This window comes from Vidua macroura, chromosome 1, assembly GCF_024509145.1.
Source record: "Vidua macroura isolate BioBank_ID:100142 chromosome 1, ASM2450914v1, whole genome shotgun sequence".
NCBI classification, from domain to species: domain Eukaryota; kingdom Metazoa; phylum Chordata; class Aves; order Passeriformes; family Viduidae; genus Vidua; species Vidua macroura.
This window is the reverse complement of record NC_071571.1, coordinates 123,310,200-123,331,182: the sequence shown is the minus strand read 5'-3', so window position 1 is coordinate 123,331,182 and position 20,983 is coordinate 123,310,200. Positions and strand designations below refer to the sequence as shown.

The 20,983-nt window shown below is 35.7% G+C and overlaps 1 protein-coding gene across 1 annotated transcript; it reads right to left on the bottom strand.

Annotated features, from left to right (window-relative positions):
• Positions 1–890: 890 nt before the first annotated feature.
• On the bottom strand, positions 891–20,122 carry HNF4G (hepatocyte nuclear factor 4 gamma). Its single transcript, XM_053982838.1, has 10 exons — positions 20,005–20,122; positions 16,995–17,163; positions 14,545–14,639; positions 10,945–11,051; positions 6,743–6,898; positions 4,572–4,659; positions 2,417–2,569; positions 2,003–2,239; positions 1,416–1,538; positions 891–1,009 (listed from the first exon to the last, which is right to left on the bottom strand). Exons 1-10 carry the CDS (start codon positions 20,120–20,122, stop codon positions 891–893), a joined length of 1,365 nt encoding a protein of 454 aa, XP_053838813.1.
• Between the last annotated feature and the right edge of the window lie 861 nt (positions 20,123–20,983).

The following is a 20,983-nucleotide window of genomic DNA, read 5'->3' as shown; positions in this document are numbered from 1 at the left end:
TGACACTCTCTGTACTCTTAAAGAGAAGGGCTGTGTCCAAAGAACCTGGTGAAGAGTGTCCCTTGACTGGCCTAATTCCCAAAGTGTTCTCATAAATTTTTTTGGGAAAGCACTAATTAGTCCAGACCAAAAAGCCTACCAGTCCTTGTTCTAAGTACTTATCAATATAAATGCTTCAGCAGTGGTCAATTGACTATATATAGACATAGTATCGATATATGTTCTATATATAGATTTTAAGAAGTCTTCAAGCATATACACCCAGGCAAGCCTTCTGCTTCAAACAAACTGTTAAGCAGGAAGGATTCAATGTTTTTGTTGAAATTTTACTTGAAAGAGATGGTCCTTTCAAATCAGGATTTTTAAAAATAGTTGGGGTTTTCTGTCCATTAAGAATGTTTTCCTTTTTTTTTTTTCAATTCATGTGCTTTTTTGGTAGCCTGATGTTCTACTATTAGTGGAATCTTGGCTTTTGCCTGAATAACCCACTTTTTCATATCTACAATTCACAGCTAAACAAGCACTAAGCAGTTCCATTATGATGAAAAAATTATATACACACCTAAAACAATAATATTAAGACAACAACTAGAACAGGAAATAAAACATGAATCTGTGCATTTCTAAGATCTAAAAATAATATCTACCTCTATACATATTTGTCAGACTGCAGCGTCCACAGTTGCAGTTGTATGCAGTAGTCAGAACAGCATTACTTTCCAAATCATGAGGTGTTTTAAGGAACACCCACTTAGTAGTGGCTGCAGAGGAAATAATTTCCTTTATCAATCCTGAGATTTTAAATGTGCAAGTGTTCTACCAATCTATCTAGTGCATGAAAAGGAAGAGAAGGAAGGGAATGAAGGAAAGATAAGACAGAGATAAAAATATCACAATGATTTTTGTTTCAAAATAGATTGCTGTGCAATGACTGAAGCTTGATTTGCAGACATTTTGTATTCTTGCCCAGAGCCTTGTGGAGGGGAAGGTAATGGAGTTTCTGGAGTTGCTGAAAAAAACCACAGAAATAATTACATATTTTTATAGCCTGGTCTACTCTACATATATATACTACTGCACTGAAAGGGAGTCCTGTTGCATGCTTGGGAAAGGAGTGCCTTGACACACAGGGATATAGGATATTTTAATGATGAGAATTTTTAGTTTATTAAAGACTGTGCATGTAAAAACAATGATATATCAGAATGGAACTGAATTTTTAAAATTAAATTAAATTCAGGTCAAAGTCTATTACTTAAGACCATTTATATACATACATTTTTAATGCACAATTATTTTAATTTAAGAATTATGATGAAATAGCTCTATGAACACTGACAGGCCACTATGCTAATCAATATTTTAAAATGAAACAGTGAAGTGTTATGACAGAAGGCTAACTTGCAATTACTTACATATCTGTTCTGCATGTACAGGAGCAGACATTGAACTTATGAGGACAGTTTGGCCAGTTAAGGGATCTTGGGCTAAGTGAGGATGCATTGGATGATGCAGATGACTGGCATCATTAGAAGTACCTGCAAAAATAACATGAGCATATATCAATGCAAACGAGCATGTTGTTGCCAGTGACTTATACTTCAGTAATTACATTTCCACAGAGTAAATATTTTGATTGGCAATTTGAATAATTGCCTCTGGGTATTCATTAAACAATTTAACCAGACTTCAAGCATATTAAGCACTGTGTTTATTTTCACTGTTTTGACTACATTAACAGTGTGTTTCATGAAACATTTCTAAGGATTCTTTCATCTGCCTAGGGAATTGTAGGACAACCCAGTAGTTACAGAGAAGTACATACAAAATCTGTTGTTGTAGGACTAAGTTAACAAGATGAACTGCCAAGACAAGAATGCTTTAGCTAACAATTACAAAACACAAAGCTCAGCCAGTGAGTCAGAGTGGTAGCTTAGATCAGGATTCCCTCAACATCCCAACATGCTAAATTCAACATAATAAAAGATTATTGCTAGCTTACCTCCCAGTAACATTTCCTGAAGCAAACTGTCAATTTTAACAATTCCAAATAATTTAACCAATTGTATCTGCTCAATCATTTGCCAAGTAATGCTTTGGAGTGTAGGCAGTAGAAGAAGAAGTTCTCCAAATCTTCCTCTGGAGTCATACTGACGGTCATTAATATAATCCTCTAAACTGATTTGGACTTGGAATCGCATATTCTTAATCTTCAATGGATTACTCAAGCCTTTTGCATCTTAAAAAATGACAAAAATGTAAAGTCAAGGCATATTATAATTTGGGAGGAGCATCTTTTTTTTTCATTTTATTCTTTTCCATTCAGCTAGATAACACAAACAGATGCTACATTAACAAAAATTACTTTCAATACAAGCACATGTAAAACAATTGAGAGATATTTTTGTAAAAATACCTGGATCAAAAAACACAATTGCTTTCAAGCAAGCATATTCATTGTCATCTATTTGAATTTCCTGGAAGGGACGAACTAATTCATCCAGAATCCGATTTGCCACTCGGCAGATCTCCATTTCAGTGCTGTTGCGATGAATTATGTAATTGTTGCCTTAGAGAGAAAGAATATCAACATATGAATTAATAGAAACATTTTGATGTAATGTACTAGATTAAGCCAGTTTTCAAAAGTATATTTCATATTGCTTGATCAAGTTAATTTTTTAAAGTAATAACTCTCCCTTACATCACACACAACTTTTCTTTGCAAACAGAATATATGGGCAGATTATAGCTGTCCCCCAGTAAATACTTTGCACATGTAAGTATGCCAACATGTAGTTACTGATTAGTCCACAGGACCAAGGCTGGTATTTGAAGGCACAAGTGTGAAGCAAGTAGACCTCTATGTTTAAATAACAGATAAATATACCAATGTATTGATCTTAAAATGTCTTCTTCCCTGATTAAAATAATATATCCCAAGCTGAATGACAAGGATTTGACAATAGGCAAGAGGAGACACTGGAAATGCTTATTTTTCTAAAGGATGTTTCTGTTGTTCCTAATAAAATTTAGTAGCATTGTAAAATTTTCAGTTAGGAAATAATTTTACCTAGAGTTTTTTGGGGTTTGTTTTTTTGTTTTTTTTTTTTTAAATATCCCTTTTGGAGGTCTCCACTATGGTATCTTAATTCACCATCTGGAGTATACTAGGAATATCATGGAGCTTTCAGAAGTCACCATGCAGTTTTTGAAAGAAAAACTGATTATTATATCACAAGAGATCCACGTCAAAATGACTCATAAAACAGATATCTGCCTCCAAGTATCAAAAAATAAGCCTTGAAGCCTCAAATTGTTTCTTCTTTTGGCGTATCTGCTGATGCTCATGATATATAATTTTCTTACTATTATTTTATCATTGTTTTCCTTTTTACCTTATTACTAATGCAAATAAAATTGCAAATTTATCTTTCTTAGTTTCTGTTAATTTTGTTAGTGAAATTGTATCTAGGTAAATCAGTACCTTAAGAAAGACATTTGTACAGCTTTTGTCTTGAAAAGATTGTTGGTGAGAGAAGTACCTTCAGACCAAGCCCTTCTTGTTCTTTTAATGTTTTAATATGTGTAAAAATAAATTCAAGCTAATTCAGAGCTATGAAAAGCTTCCAAAGAGGAAGGAGAACAAGTAGTAGAAAATGTCCTTGTACCACAGCACCAATGAAGAGACAAGTGTGAGTCCATATTCCATATAGCCCTGCCTCACATCAAAAATCCTGCCCACTTCAGAATGGCAGAGCACTGTGTCAAACAAGGCTAACAAATGCCTCATCACATCACTCTCCACACAGGTGCACATCTCATCTTGCTGGGCCTCTCAGCTGCGTGAACTAGAAGACATGCTTCCATCAGTGACAACATCCTCTTCCCTGACAGCCATGTTCCCTTTATACAACCCAACGTAGGAGCCATCTGAGCTGACCAAGAATACGCTCCTGCAGGCGTGTCTCGGCACTGTGCCGTGGTGCACCCATCTGCCACACAACAGGGACAGCAGGAATGATGTTTACGTGGCAGCCATATGGGGACTGTAGAGGAAGAAGTGAGAGAGGTCTTGGGAAAGTGAGTTGCAGGTAACATGCTATCTAATATTTCAGCCAGCAGAGTCTTCTCTGAATCTGAAGGACTCCTGAGAAAGCTCCAGATAAATGGTTTCATGAAGACTGATAATAGTACATGTGCAACAGGCTGGCTACTCCTTTCCTAAGCAAAGGGATTTTTATGCTGTTTTTGTGGTGTTGTTATTTTATTCCAATTTTTTTATGGGAAAGGGTGCAGAAAGGACGATAATGTAAGAAGGCGATTGCCAGGAACTCCTTTAAACTATGGTTTCTGCTATCCAATATACCTTTACCTCTATTAACCTACATGAAAACATCCACCTGCTTTTGCTAGAACAGACACGTAACATTATGTCATTAATAGCTATTTAGCATTTACAGAATGCATTGCTTTGATTGTGCCAGAACAGTTGTCCCACTTAAGTGACTACATCGTTGCTAATGTACTATAATACCATCATCAGTAAGTAAAATAAAACCAATATTTACCTAAAAGTAAAATGTCCTTATATGCCATGGACCGTTTTGCTGCTCCAAGCAACAGGTGCTCCCCAGCATGTGCTCTTAGCAGGGCAACCTCACGAAAAAAAGCAGCAGACTCATTAGATGATAAAGCAGTAAGTTTCAATAAGAGCAAAAGAGGATACATATTACTGTGTGTTAGGTACATGTTGAAGACTGTTAAGATTCCAATGTAAAATATAAAGTGAATGTAAAAATCTGAACACCATAAAACCAGCACCTTCTAATTAAATTGTCATCCTCTGTCATATCTAGCATTCTGTCTAGATTTTAAATGTCAGGATCTGCAAAATGCTTCTCAATAAATATACTACCTGCATTTATTTCTTAATATGTATTGCTTCCCTTGACAAAGTTTCTCTGGCATTTTAAATTGACACTAAAGACACCAGTGGGCTGGAATGAACTGTTACAGTAAATTTGGTTCTAGCAGTGTTTAATTTTTCTCTTGAACCAAAAATTTCTGCAGCACTTAAAAGAGCTTTTTCCCAACAAAGCCAGATATGCTAACAGAGCCACTATTGTCCACAAAGAGGAATCCCAATTTGCACTAGGAAGGAACTTCTTTTATTAGTTTACTCTTAGTCACCTATTTACTTTCCTCTAGTTTTAATGTCTGCTTGAAATTTCAGCAATGGCCTTTATTTCCTCAAAGAACTCATCTCTTGACAAGTAATTCTAATCCAAGCCAGTCATTTTAAGAGAGATATAAAGGTACACAGCACCTGGGTAATACTTATGTGTTAGGACTTCAGGTTCTCAGTAGAGTTACCTTAGCTGCTTTGCTCTGTGGTTTGTAAATCAGGCTACTCCCAGATCAGGAATTGTTTTTTCAAAACCAGATGGCTTATTTCATAACTGAATGCACAATGCCCCTTAGAAACTAGCTCTCACAAATGAAAAGGTTGCATTTGTTTTATCTCTCAACATCCTCATCCCTATTTTTCTAATGTACTTAAGGTTTCAGAGTATTTCCCGACATGTACTCTTCAAGCACAGCAGGGGTGTTTTCAGCCTATCATTCTAATCTGATATTTTATTTTTTTAAATGCAGATAGGAACATTTTAAGGATATTTGATACCTTCTCTTTTCCTCCATGCTATCTTAACAATAAAAGCAGCAATATTTTTTTGCTTGCTTTTGTTGCCCTTGTGTAGTAATGACATTTGAAATTCTTTTTCACATGAACAGTTTAAACTTATTCGAGTATGTTGCGCTTGTGAACATATGTGCTCTGCCAGTCTGCAAAGACATCATTTAACTTCTTTTCTGGGGAGTTTCCTGTGGCCTGAAACATATCCATATTCCTGAGGAACAATATAAAGGGGAATGATTCAGTCCAAACCACGGATAACCTGACACTTGCAGGTTTTTGTTAAAAAACTAAGAAGCAAAAGTATTTCCACAATTCCAGTTCACAGAGTGATTTTCAAGATGAATCAGATTTTGGTGTGGAATCAAGAGATCCTAAGCAATGAATTAATCTCCTTCTGAGGCTGCTTGTCAGAGAACTGATTCCTACAATGTGGAGATTCTGGTTCTGGGTTTGCCAGCACGACCTACTCTGAAAGCCAGTGATATATTAGTATATATTACAGATGTGATGTTAGATCAGACCTCTGTCATAATAACTCTTATGAATTTTCAAGATTTGGTGCTTTTTTTCCTTACATTTATTATATACAATATAATTTTAGTACATTGTATTGCATGAAAGATTATTTGCTATGGACTGATACCAATATGTTTGGAATTTGTTTGAGATTCTAATCGCTTTTGGTTTTTGCAAATAGAGAAGACTTGCTTCAAATTAAGTAACATGCTGTCTTATACCATATTATAATGAAAGGTGAACATGAAAGAAATACTTTTTAAGGTCAGAAAAAGTTCTGCTTCCAAAACACTACAGAAAGAACAAAACACTTAAAGCCATGCTTCCTTGCTGTTTCTTTTTGTTCATGTCTTTTCTGTTATAGTGGTGTTACTTCACACTTAAATAAAATAAATTAAGAGGCTAGGTCTAGTATTCAGCTCTATTTGTTCAGACAAAAAAGAATGAGTGCTTCATCCTGACATTTAAATATCACAGAAATAACAGAGCAGTAATTAGAGTTTTCTCTTTGTTCTCCTCTTATACCTGGTCATCGAGTGGTAATTCACAGAAGCCTGGAATATATTTAGCCCATTCCACCAGGACCAAAAGTTGTTGCTTCATAGATTCACAGACATCACTAACACCAGCAATTTTCTTAACATTTATATCAGTGCTAGCACCAGGACTGGAGATTGAGATCTAGCCATAATGAGAGAAAAAAATGAACGATGTTTAATTTCATATACTTTTATTTTCACTGGTTAGTAGCATATTTAAGAAAAAAAATCACAGCAGTAATCACAGGTACTCTTGAGAAATTCCTTGACCATATGGACCATTACCCTGTACGTAAATGATAAACTTTTCTTTCTCATTATTACCAGTATGCATTGCAATATGCTAAAGCTTTAATTAATCATATCATGATACAATATCTTCTCATTCCAAAATATTATTTTTAAAAATACTAGAGCTCTTTTCATTTGTAGAAGGGAGGTGTTTTGAGGTTTTTTTTCTTTAAAATGGTTGACATTTACTTCATTTCAGAAAAAAATAAGAGCTCATAGTGGCATGTAGTAATATTAAGGGACAGAGATAATAAGAGAAAGAGAATGATAAAGGGGTAGCATGCTCTTCTAGTAGAAAGATAAGTATCATTAACTGTAGAAGGTAAAACAGGGGGGTTTTAGTGCCTGGAGGAGAATGGTTTGTAATGATGAAGCAGTGGTATAGGCAGAGGCCTGAGATGTTTCAGAGGAAATGTAAAGGATATGAGTGTGCATTAGACCACCTGCAGGGAACAGTGTTCTGTGAAATGGCAAGAGAGCAATATCTTTCTGGGCCTAAAGCTGGGGCACTTCTACTGAGCCAATTCCTGAAATTCTTAATGGCTTTTCAAGGAAAGGAACAAAACCAGGCTTTCTTTTGAGCCAGGCAGGAAAGCCAGCTTAAAATAAAGGCAAACCTGAGAAGGTAAGGCCACTTTATGGTACTACGGAAACAAAAAGAAAAAGGAAGCAGAAAAGGCAAAAAAAAAAAAAAAAAAAAGAAAAAAGGAAACAAAAGGAAAAAGAGAGAAGAAGAAGAAAAAGAAGAAGAAGAGAAAAAAAAAAGAAACAGAAAAAAAGAAAAAAATAAAAAGAAAAAAAAGAAAAAGAAAAAAGAAAAAGAAAAAGAAAAAGAAAAAGAAAAAGAAAAAGAAAAAAGAAGAAAAAGAAGAAAAAGAAGAAAAAGAAGAAAAAGAAGAAAAAGAAGAAAAAGAAGAAAAAGAAAAATGGGAAACAAAAAGATGACTGTACAAGGCCTAAGAAACTGACTTTGCCTTTATGTTTTATTACCAAAAGCATATTTGGGAAATTATGTAGCATGATTATCTTTCTCAGGAAAAGAAATTAATTGTTTGGTCTTCCACTACCACATTCCTATTTTTCAGGATGGTGGAAAGTATTTAGTTTTGACTCCTGCCAGTTCCCTTCATTCATATACCCATGTTAAACCCCACAGTGGGATCTATAGTGAAATCTCTTATCCTTGAGTAGTCAAAAGGAGTTGTACTTCAGAACTAAAGCTCTGTGCTTCCTACATAATTCAGTAGTGTAAAACAGTGAAAACAGCTTAGATATTTATGTCAGTTAACCAGCTGAACATTAGCTCTCAGGGAAATACAGCAGCTAGGCAGGTGAAAAATTCCTCAGACACATAATTCAAAGGCTATCACGTAGGAAAATGGTTAGAGGTATTGCCTCTTTGTAGACAGAGAATGTGTGAAATCCATGCTATAATCATGAATCCATTTCTGGCATCTCCTCTACAAAAAGGATGTTGAAAATACTGATATTCATTCAGGTGAGAGCTACCAGAGCGATTCAGTCTAGAAAAACTTCAGTACAGAAAGACAATAAAGAAATTCAATACATTTCCTTTTTTTTTTTTTTTTTCCCAGAAGAGTAAAAAGGGTCTTGATCATGATTCAAAGGTACAAAGAAGAGATTTCTGATAGTAGGTCACACTCTGAACTACCTGAAAATGATACTAACCATGCAGCAGCTAGAAGATACTACAAGACGGTAAAGAAGAGGTAGATTGTTTAACTGTTAGACATACTGACCTATGAAGTTAATACATTCTCCTTCCCTTAATATATTTAATCAAAGCTGTGCATTTTTACAATTTACGTCTTACATTACAAACTACAGTCTCCATGCTGAAATTACTTGGTGAACTTCTGCTGGGGGTTCGTGGGATGACTCCCATGGAGTTCATTATGAACACCTAGGATTGCATATCTTGACAAGGATGTGAAGCTATGAACTTTTCAATTTCTACTTCTCTATTGCTTTAACCTGCCTCTCATATATGGGGTACAACACAGGACTCACTGACTTGATAGAATCACAGATTAGCACATGTTAGGAGGGACCTTGAAAGATCATCTAATCCAAACTTTTATGGGAAAGGAATCCTAGAGATTATCTAACACCCTGTCCAATTGCATCTTGAAAATCTTCAGTGATGAGCACTTCACCACATCCATCCCTGGAAAGGTTGCTCCAGTAATTGCTTGTTCTCACTGTAAAAAATTTCTTTCTTATATTGAGGTGAAATCTTTCCCAGTGTAACTTGTACCCATTAATGAGTTGATGAACATGAAAATGTAACACTGTATCCCTGTTGCTCTGAAAACCTTCGGGGACAGATGCCTTTACTCATATGAGAGTCCGGCATGCCCTTTTCATATTTATTCATATCTCCCAGGTCTGTATGAGAAAAATTGTACTTAGACAATTCCCCCCTGTAAGGGATCTTAAGGAACAAAATTACTAATTTTCCCTATTTATTATGAACACTTCAAAAGGGATGAAAATATCTATTTTTCCTTATTTCATATGAACATTTCAAAAAAGATGAATGCAACCCTCTTCCTCATTTCACAGCTGAAGTACTTGGATAATCATTTGGGACTCTACCACCTCCTCTAAGTCTCTTCTCAGGACTGAACTCATCTTACAGACCTATTCAATTGAGGGAGAAGTACTTTTAAGACTTCTTTGCTTTTCCATCATGCTAATGGAGTCTCTTGGACTTTGAGGCCAAGATTGTATCTTCATATATGCTTGACATCATGGAAGCAATTCTGTTCTACTAAAACATATCAAATAGTAAGTACAATAAATTTGTGTATACACAAGGAGATGTTTTAGGCCAAGAACCTACTATTTGAAAAAAACTTTTGTCTTATAAACAGCTGAGGATGTGATTCTGTTCAAGACAGTTCTTATTTCTGAACTGCATATACCAGTTGGAAATGATTAAGGAGTATTAAAAAAAAGCACAATAAGCAGGTTCAAAAAATTACAAAGGAGATAAATATAGCTATATTTTTCATAGTGTATAGGTAGGAAAGGTAGGAAGGTACATTATGTTCATCTAGTCTGCCCGGACATGCAATACGTGACAAAGACTATAACCCAGTAATTCCTGCATCAATTCTTTACAGGCAGTTCCAGCCTAAGAGAGATGCTGATAAAGAACGAGATTACAAAACATTTGGGGATGTATAAATCAGTCAGTATGAAATCATAAAGGTGGCAGTTAAATTCTAAGCAAGTTAGTAAGAGGTGCAAGAATGCAGAATCAATGATCATGATTTATCTGAGGTGCAGAAAAGGACTGGAGACTGTTCCATTCAGCAATTGATTCAATAGGAAAAAAAAAAAAGAAAAAGAGAAAATGAAGTTCAGATGAGACAAAGAAATTTAAAAGCGAGATGTGAATAGACTGCAGTTGGAACACTTCTGTTTTCCTTACTTGTAATGTCTAAGGATATTAAAAATGGGATTTCAAAAGAATGTAAGGAAATGAGTGTCCACACCCCTTTGAATGTAATGGCTTTGGACAAATTTTTCCCTATGTTTCATGGGAAAGCCTGCTTCAAAGATAGATAGATGCCACCAGCTGCCTAAGACAGCAGTTGATTTAAAAGCAGTAAGAACCATAAACCTTTATTAAGAAAGGTGCCTAAGACATATTGTTCTAGAGAAAGTAAAATTTTTTTATTGACTATGCTTCAAGAATGTATTCTATTACCACTTCTTCCATTGAGAAGAGGAAGCTGAGTGCATTTTGGAAGTAGGAAAAAAGTAATCTCAATAATTATCTTCGATACAATAAGAAATTGAGAAGTATTTAATTTTAGTAAAAGTGGTCTTAATGTCACTAAATAATTTTGTGATAGATCTCAGTACCTGGCGGGAGAGTGTCTCGGCTTGTGACAGTGTGCTAATAGAGGGACTGTTGCAGCCATCAAAAGTGTTTCTTCTTGTACTTATCCTGTCCCGTTCATTTTGTACAGCTGGAAAAGAATAATCATCTCATTTATTGACTTGTAAACACTGACACAAAGAATAATTTCAGAACTTTACTAGATTCCAGAAGATAACTGTAAGAACTGAAAGGTATGCCATTCAAAGAAGATGATCTGTGTTTAGCTCTGAGTGATGAGGAAGGATGATATACATGTTTATAATCTCTATTGGAACACTACTTGCCTGTAAAAAGCATGTATAACTAATTGCAGATAAACACTGAATCATCTGCACTGCTGTCACTAGCTTAATTACAGTCAAACCTCTTTCTTCCTTTGAACTTGAACACATGGTCTCAATTTCAACCAATTTAATAAGTCAGGCTTTATGATAACAGCAGAAATGGACATTTCCAGACTACCAAACAGGTCAAGTGGTATAGCATCACCACTGAAAAAATATCTCTCAGAGGAAGTATGAAAGCCTTACTCATGTTCTGCTGTAGGAAACAATGAAACAGGAATGAATCATGAATTTAATGCACTAGTAAGATAATTTTGAAAGTTAAATCTCAGGTTCCTCCTCAGTGACACTGCATTCCTAGCCAGTTTATGGAACATTAACTAAGTTTCATGGGGATAAAAAATCAACCCAAAAACCAGCACACGAAGAAAGTTTTAGGACAGTAAATTCATTAAGTTTTGTCTCATGGGGTCCAAAAACAGGCATATGAAAGAGCTTTGGATAAGAAATCTGTAATCAGCACATGCAAAGCTTATGAAGCAAGAAAGTATACTTTTAAACCAAAGGAAGAAGAAAAAAATAAAAACTAACAGTCAGATCCTTCTAAAACCGAGATCTGTAGTGAAAGATTAGGCCAAGGAAAAGAAAAAAGGGGGGGAAAATTGTGCCAATGGAAACCTTTCTATTGCATGAGCAACTTCATTGTCTTTTAAGAGCAGCAGCTTTATTCCCAAAGATACATTTGCTATATTGTTTGTAGATCTGCATTACAGAATTTAGGGGTAGTAGAACAAGTTTCAATTTGAAAAAAAACATAAAAAACCCCCTCTGTGCATTGAGTAGGTTCAGAGTTTATCTGAACAATGCACAGTTTATTCAAGAGGTGTGCTAACTTTTTTGCAGGGACATTCACTGATGGACCTTTTATTAAGGTCACAGGAAGAAATCTTGTGTGGTGATAAACACACAGTATGTTGTAGACAGGAAAGAGAAAATATAACCTTTTGTAAAAGAATGCTGAAACAAACATTCAATGCTGAAACAAACATAGGTAATTAAAATAAGTTCAGCACTGATTAGTTTTGCAAAAACAGTAAGGTATTCTGAAAATACACCACTAGTGAAAATCGCTGGTGGAGCACACTTAAAACCATAGTGGATGCTTTAATTTTCTTCTACATACACATAATTTTGGATTACTAGACTAGTCTATGTGGCTAAAGCTTTATTGTCAATTCAGACTAAAATTGCCTTAAACAGAGACTTCATGAGGAGGGTGGAACATTTGCTCAAAGAGGACTTGTAATCCTTTTAATAACTGAAGCCTCTTTTTTCTTTGTCCCAAAGCAAAGAAAGAGATTTTCTAAAAGTGTGAGAAACTATCATAAACTCTATGCTATACTTACTTATACTATGAGACATGCCCTGATCATGTAGAGAGGTTATAACAAACAAAAGCTATGTTGAAAGTCTTAGACTCAGTGGGATCAGAGTAGGGCAGAGTAGCGTTAAGTGGGTTAAAAATTTTGTGCCATGCTAGGCTGCATTAGCATCTTGAGCATTTCTCTGTTTTGGGCTCCTCAGCACATGAAAGATGCTGGAAAAGTAGGTAATGTCCAGCAGAGGGCTATGGAGATGTAATCCACAAGATGCACAAGGTGAAGTAGAGACAGGCATTTTTGCTTATGTGGAAAAAAGAGGAGCAACATGGATGTGAGGGTCTTCATTTCTGTAGCATATAGAAAATGGAGACAGATTCTTCTCAGATGCATAATGAAAAGACAAGAACCAATGGACGCTACTCTAACTGCAGTAAGAGATATTCTAACTAGTTAGAAGGAAAAAACCCTTCCCAATGAGGGTGGTCAAATACTGGAAGAGCTTGTAGAGCAAGAGGTTTTTCAATCTCCCCTCTCACAGACTGTGTAAATCTGTCTGGACAGGGTCCCAAGCAACCTGACTGAACCTAGATGTCAGCCTTGGTTTAAGTGGGAGCTGAACTAGATGAACTCTAGATGTTTCTTCTGAGATAAACTATTCTTTAATGCCAGGTTTTGAAAGTCTGTAAAGTTCTTCAATTTGCAAAACATCTAGGGCTGCTGCATATTCACAGATCTTTCTCTTTCTTCACATCAGATTCATAACATATATACAATATGTTACTGACTTAATGGCTCAAATTCCAAAAGGCCAAAGTCTCTTAAAAGAGATGCACAACAGTAGGCAAACCTATTTCATACACCATGTAACGCTATTTAGAATATCCCCATACAGCTTTCAAGGAGAAAAATCCATTTTATCTCATACCAATAACTTGATCACTAGAAAAGTACTGCTACAGGACAGACACTTAAGAGCATAAAGAAAAAGCTTTCTTTGTACAGACAAAAAGAATGATAGCCACATTACAAGAGAACTAAGCATTCAAATTTCAGACTGGCCTGCAAGCACATGCACCATGCTCCAAACAAAAAAGGTAGCAAAGTTTGTGACAAACCACTTTTGAGTGTGTATTTGAAACAGATAAGGACATCTTTTGCCTCTACATCATTATTGCCTTTGAAACAACAGCTCAAACAAAAAAATAAACCCTCTAATATTTGCACTGCTGCTCTTTCCCTGTTGCTCTGCTCCTGTGGTGATCTGGTCCTTCCACTTTGACTGAAGAATCAATGTGACACATGCTTCTCATATCTGTCAGTGAGATGCTAAGTAACAATTTTCCTATATTAAGCCCAAGGGAAATTAGATTTTTTTATTAATTAATGTGGACTCTCCACTGACAGCTGCCACTACTCTTCCCACTACTTTTTCACTCAACTTCACAGTCCTTTGTCTGGCTTAAATGCTTCATATGTTTAAATTTAAGGGAAGAAACAGTAAATTGGCCCTGTCATTACTTAGGGCAGGGGAAAAAAAAAAAAAGCCAGATAGAGATTTTATTACTCAGATTTGGTAAACATTTTAAGTAAAATCTCATGGTTTGAATATTCCAGCAAATGGTTCAATATGTAGAAATCAATGAATTTTGGTGAAAGAATTAATGAATTAAACAGTTGCAAATTCACTTTTAATCCACGGACTTGTTAATGTTCCAAGTTCTAGAACTGCTTATCCACTTGAAAGCTAGAAGACATATATTTCACCTAAATATAAAAGCACTTTGCCATTATGAAGGTATTGTAGCAGACTTTTCATTGGTTTGTTCTGCTGGAGTTTTTTAGAATTTTCATTATATTTCAAAGCTAATTCAGATTTTTTTATCTTTGTATATCAAATAATAAATGACTCCATTACCTTCCTTTTTCATTCCTGCTCGAAAACACTTTTTTAAGCGACAGTATCTGCATTGATTCCTTTTGTCCTTGTCAACAATACACTGTCGGTTGAATCTATCAGAGACAAGAAAAGGTAAATGTTTACAGCATTAATAAAGTAGCACCCTGATTACAAAGAAGAAAACCAACTACTTTGTCCTGTCAGAATAATGTCTATAACCACTGTCAGAAAAATGTCTATAACCAGCCTCTGCTTCGGTTGCATTGATTATTCTTCTTTATTAATCAGTTTTGAGAGGTGTTTCAAACCTGATAATTTTCCAGGAATATATGTGTGTGCATAAACCCATGTATGCATTGCAATAGGCAAGTATGGAAATTTTTGTAGGGATGTACATCATTTACACCTCAATTGATTTGTGAGGTATGTCAGTAACTGGCTGCATCAAATGGAATTGGAAGAAAAAAAATTAAGAAAAGCTGCAAATAGAAAAGGAAAGGACAATCAAAAAAAAAGTCATATGTTGCTGGCATGGAGGAGCCCCTTAGCTGCAAAACCATTACCCTTGTCTGGCAGTGTTTACTCCTTCTGGGAGATAACAATGAAGAAGCTGCATGTTTTATCACTACAGGTGGCAACCTAAACATGAAATGAGAGGAACCAACACAATGAAATAAAGACTTGAGGAAATACATGGAGCACGACACTGCAAGGCAGCTTACCCAGGCTATTATGCACATCTACAGGTGTGCTTAAAGGGAATGCATATGAGCCATTTGCCCCTCTCTCTGTCTAGGTCTGCCTTTTTTTCTTTGCATGTGTTTGTTAGGTAAACAGACTCTGCAAAAGCAGAGCTCTTCCTGAAATCACTTATGTCAGCTCTTAACACACCACTTTAGGGGTATGTCTACGCTATATCACTGGATGATGTTTGTAAGGGAGAGGTTTCCTTATATTACGCAACCAAAGAAGAGTGTAGGAAACAACATCTCCAGTAACATGGCATTCTTATAAAGGTTTTATCGTCACCCCATGCAATAGCACAGACGGACAGAGATTGGGGGCTACAGTCAGTTCACCACATGTTGTCTCTGCTACTGCTTCCTGCTCAAGGGAGGACTCCTCTCAGTCTTCACCTGCTCCATTGTCAGGTCCCTCCCAACAGAGACAGTTGTCCACAAACTTCTCCAATGTTAGTCCTTCCCATGGGCTTAGTTCTTCATGAGCTGCTCCAGCATGGGTGCTTTCCATAGCATACAGTCCTTTAGGATTGGGCTGCTCCAGAAGGGTCCCTTGCAGGGTCAACAGTCCTGCCAGAAAACCTTCTCCAGTGTGAGGTCCTCCTTCAGTGGGGCCACAGGTCCGGCCAGGAGCCTGCTGCTGCACAGTCTTCCCATGGGGTCACATCCTTCTTTTAGGTATTCACCTTCTCCAACAGCAGGTCCTCCATGTGCTACAGGTGGATATCTGCTCCTCTGTGAATTTCCATGGTTTTCACAGGGACACTTGCCTCATCATGGTCTGTACCATGGCCTGCAGGAGAATCTTTACTCCAGCACTTAAAGCACAACCTCCCCATCCTTCTCCACTGACCTTGGTGTCTGCAGAGCTGTTCCTCTCTCGCGTTGTCACTACTCTTCTCTGGCTACAATTTTTTTCTGCATAATAATTATTTTTTCTTTTTGAATACATTATCCCCAGAGGTACTACCACCATTGCTGATAGGTTCAGCTTTGGCCATCTTGGAGCTGGCTGGCATTGGCTTCACCAGACACAGGGGACACTTCTGACAGCTTCTCACAAGAATCCACTTTTGTAGCCATATCGCTACCAAAATCTTGGCATGAAAACCCAATATACCCCTTCAGTGATTTGTTCAAACTCATTGAGTTTTCCATATACTCTGCTCATGACTCAAAATGGACATTTTATAGCCCTGAGCCTACACAGATAATTTCATCAAACATGATGCAGTGTGGTATTTGGGGCACCATTTGGAAATTAACAGATTGCCATTCAGACAGACAGGGGGAAATGGCTGCTCAAAAGACCTGTGTGTCGCACCAAGTGGGAATATGTGCAGATGTGTTTGTACAATCCTTAAAAAAAGACCCATAAATCTTAGACTTTCTGTTCAGAAACTACCTTCATAAGGAAAGAATTTTAGGAAACAGTTAAGTATTACAGTTTTCACACTGAAATGAAAATATGAGCATTTTTCCCTTTTTTTTTTTTCAGGAGATGACTTATAATCATAAATAAAAGAGTGAAACAGCTTCTCAGTGATGTAATGATATCAACAATATCATCACGCACCTGGAACATAGTTTCTGGAATGTGTAATATCAAGTAGCACTCCTTAAGAAAAAGCTGAAAATCCCCTGACATAACTGAAAAATTCTGATAAGGTATGAATATAATTTTTGCTTAAATTCATTAATTTAGTGCCTCTAGAACTTTTGAAATACCTGCATGAATAGACGTGGTTTTTCCTTATGCTACGTCTAAAAAATCCCTTGCATCCATCACAGCTGGAAGCACCATAATGTTTTCCGGTCGCTCGGTCTCCACATATTGCACAGAGACTGCTGACCCCGTTGTCAGCAGCATTCATGTTGACAGCTTCTCCTGAACTGTCTGACAAGAAACAAGAACATGCACACTTATGGATAAGACTTCCAAAATCCACCCCATGAGCAAATTGTACCTAAACAGAGGCTTTTTCTAGCCTTTTCTCTTTTAATTGCCACTTAAAATTTATATAGCATGACACACCTGATTACATCTGGTTCTTACTGACATGAACACTTTCAAAATGATAGAGATGTTAAAAGAATTTATGAAGTTCATAACAACAAATAATTGTGTTCTAAACTCTTTTCAGCTGAAGGGTTAAAAATTAAAACTGCACTTCTGCATTTATAATTATAAATGTTCCTACTAACATGAAGAGGAACTTTGGCACAAAGCAGTCTTAATTGACAAAGATCTCATGTATCAGTTCTCATACAAGCTGGCAATAGCTGGCAACTCTTACAAAGATTTGTGACATTAAAAAAAAAGAAATAAAAAAAGAAGGATCTTGTACAACTTAAAAAAAAAAAAAAACAAACAACAAAAGTACATGCTAAGAGCATACTGTTAACATGTCTGTTATTTCCTTGAAGACTTTTTTGACAGAAGCACTGGTGCAATCTTTCCTTGCACAGAATATTAGCTATGTGATTAACAGTTAGTCACTGAATATGGTAAACACTACTGAATAAATTCACCTGAAATCAAACCAGATATATTTATTCTTTGAGTCACAATGTTAACAGATGTGTTCAAAGAAACAACTGCAAAATAGCTTTTTCTGTTTTGGTTCTGATTTAAATGGAAGGAAAATATACCCTAAGCATTTGTAGCTGTTTTGTCCAGGAGAGGAAAGAGTGCCACATTAATCAGATATGCAAAAATGAATTCAAAAGTCAAATACATGAGTTCATGAACAGTATACAGGATGAACAGTAAAACTGTTAATATTGATTAACATTACTCATATTGTATAGATCCAACCAAAATGTATAACACAGATACATTATAAAATTTTGATTGTGTCCCACAAAGGTTAAAAGAGTTCTCTAGATAGAGAGAGAAGCAGCCTTTCTGTTTTGTTTTGTTTTACTGAGTTGTAATTGATAGGAATTACATTAAAAATTAAAAAAATAAATCTTAGAGGTAAGAATTCAGTTCTATAAAGAACTTATTTTAAAATTAGGATTGTCATGACTGGAAAATTTTAAAATATTTTTAAACTAGGTTACAGAATTGCTTTAGAAAAATGTAAGACCTTTCTTTTGGAGTTTTGTAGCTTTGTATCATATAGCAGAGTAATTGAAAACATGATATTTAAATGTTATGATGAAATATTTCACAGCAATATAAGTTGTGCGCATATATATATAAAAGGGTATACATATTTTCTTTGGTATTATTCTGAATCAAAATGTCTAGAAAACTGACCTGATATTGAAAAATTCTTTGATTTCAGCAGAATTGTGTAATTTGCCTGAATGTGGCTTGTTAAACTTCTCTAAATGTTCTTAATTAATTTAAACAGCTAGAAAAGATATAGAGGAAAGTTCATAAGGGGCAGCTTTCAGTTCCAAACTAGCACTGCAACAATACAATGTTTTTATAAATGCTATAAGAAAATACTTTGGCTAAACTCAAAACAAACTCTAAACATAAAAAGGCTGCACCTGATAATTATCAAGCTAATCACTTACAGTGATAATTTAACCAGCTCTATCACCAACACATAATGCAACCAAGCACAACCTCCCTAATCTGCCTTCTCATTTTATTTAACATTAACAGGTCCAAAAGGGTGCTATTCAGCAAAAAACATATGACCAATGAAATACCCATATTAGAACAAAAAGCAGAGAAATCATCTAAAGTTATATAATCATTGTTGACAGCTACAAATTTAGTTAGTGCATAAAGTTCTGTTTTTTCTTCCTAAATCGATAACCAAATCTAACCTTCTGTTTACTAAGCTTGCTGTAATTTAACATCAGAAATTCAGATAAAACTTAAAGCCCAACAATAAAAAGTTAATTAGGTTCTATATGGCAGGTGCTAAATATTTTTCCTGCAAATCACTACATATCAGTTCTGCCTTTTAAAAATACATACTACTACAGAACTATGAATTATACTTTAAGACACAATAAACCAACATTTTTAGTGTATTAAAAGATTTGAAAGGCCATTTTTGAGTAGTTTAACTTGCTTGATACTTTTATTCACAGTATTTTTTATCAGTACTAGATGGCAGAATAAAATGGTATGCTTTCTATTTCAAGCATAAATTATTGAGAAAAATTCTCAAAAATTGCATATTAAAAAATCTTCCTAAGGTGTTACATTAGCCAAACGCAAATACTTTTTCTCAACTAAACATTACCCTCTAAAAAGCTGATGTGATTATTTTTAAATCCCTCTTGTGCATATATACACTTAGCTAGAAAGGCTAGATTAATACTTAAATTAAAAAAAAATATTAGTATAACAATTAGAAACTAGGCATCAAGAAACAGTAGCTAATTTTTTTCACAAACCTCTAGATAATTTTTTCCTTTCCTTCTGAAAGTTATATACAAAATATACTTCCATGTCCAAACTGTCAATACCAGTTATTCATTCGTCTTACAGTAAATAAAACAACTGCTGAATAGACCATTTTTTTTCCTTTGATTAACTGACTGGTGACAGTACAGCTACTTTATTATATATAACTTCTCTTATATTTTCCTTAAAGAATTATAATGTTACTAACTCAGAGTCAGCGATGAAGTGTAAGAGAGCAGATTTGTAGTTTGAAAATAACCCCCAAATGCTCCATTAATAAAACATTTAACTAACACCTTATAGCATTACTACACTTTTTCTGTTAACTGGCTTGAATTTGCCTCAAAGGGCAGAACTCACCATTGCCATTATACAGAATCTGCATAGTTTCAAACTCCAGTGCTGTATACGTTGGATCTAAAACTTCACTGTAGTTTGCCATTTCCATGTCCAGTATTGGTTCTGAGAGACGCATCATTGAATGCAAAAGCAGTGAAAAAGCTGTTCAAATGTACAACCTTCCCATTCTGTTTCACAGTGATTGATAATCCAAAGTTAACTATAACTGTGTCACTTGCATGCAGCAATGGGAGGAGCTGGAAAACTGCTTCTGCATGCTGTATTTTACCTGGGTGTTTTTTTTCTTTTATGATACAGTGCAACCCTTCTGATAATCTTGGAATGCTTTTTGAAATAATCTTATCAGGAGTTGTTCTGGTTCCAGTTCTTGCACGAACCCAAGGACATGCAGGAAGCTTCCTATCTCTCATGCTTTGCTGTACATTTTGCTGTCAATGTATGGTACAAACAGTTCTAAACAAACTACTCTGGTTGTTCTATGTAGAAACTAATTTCATGTGCCATTTTGCTCTCTCACTTCAGAACAATAAGGAAATGTGATATGATTATGGACTATCTCAAACTATACTGAAATCACCCACCAACATATTTTAAAAGACAGCTGTAAATTCTCTCATTTTACAGCTGGTAATGTTCTTTCCCACTGGTAATGACTTAGCTCTGTAGGCATCCTTAAGCAAGGAAGGCTTCAAGTCACACAAGTCTGCAGCAAGGCCAGTTCATAACTCTCTCCATCACACACAGTGCTGCTGCAATGGCTCCAGGCACTGTACCCTGCAGCCTCTCAGACAGCAGCTTCCTGCTCTAACCCTTCTTCCTACAAGATGTGACAGCTGCATGGCATTTCCAAGCACCATTCAGATGTACAGGGGGAAAAGAAATATTAATCACCTTCTCTGTAATGAAGAATCTCTGGGTAGATCCACAGCTCATCAGTTGGTAGACATGGTGTATACAAACCCAGCTAAAAACCCTCCTG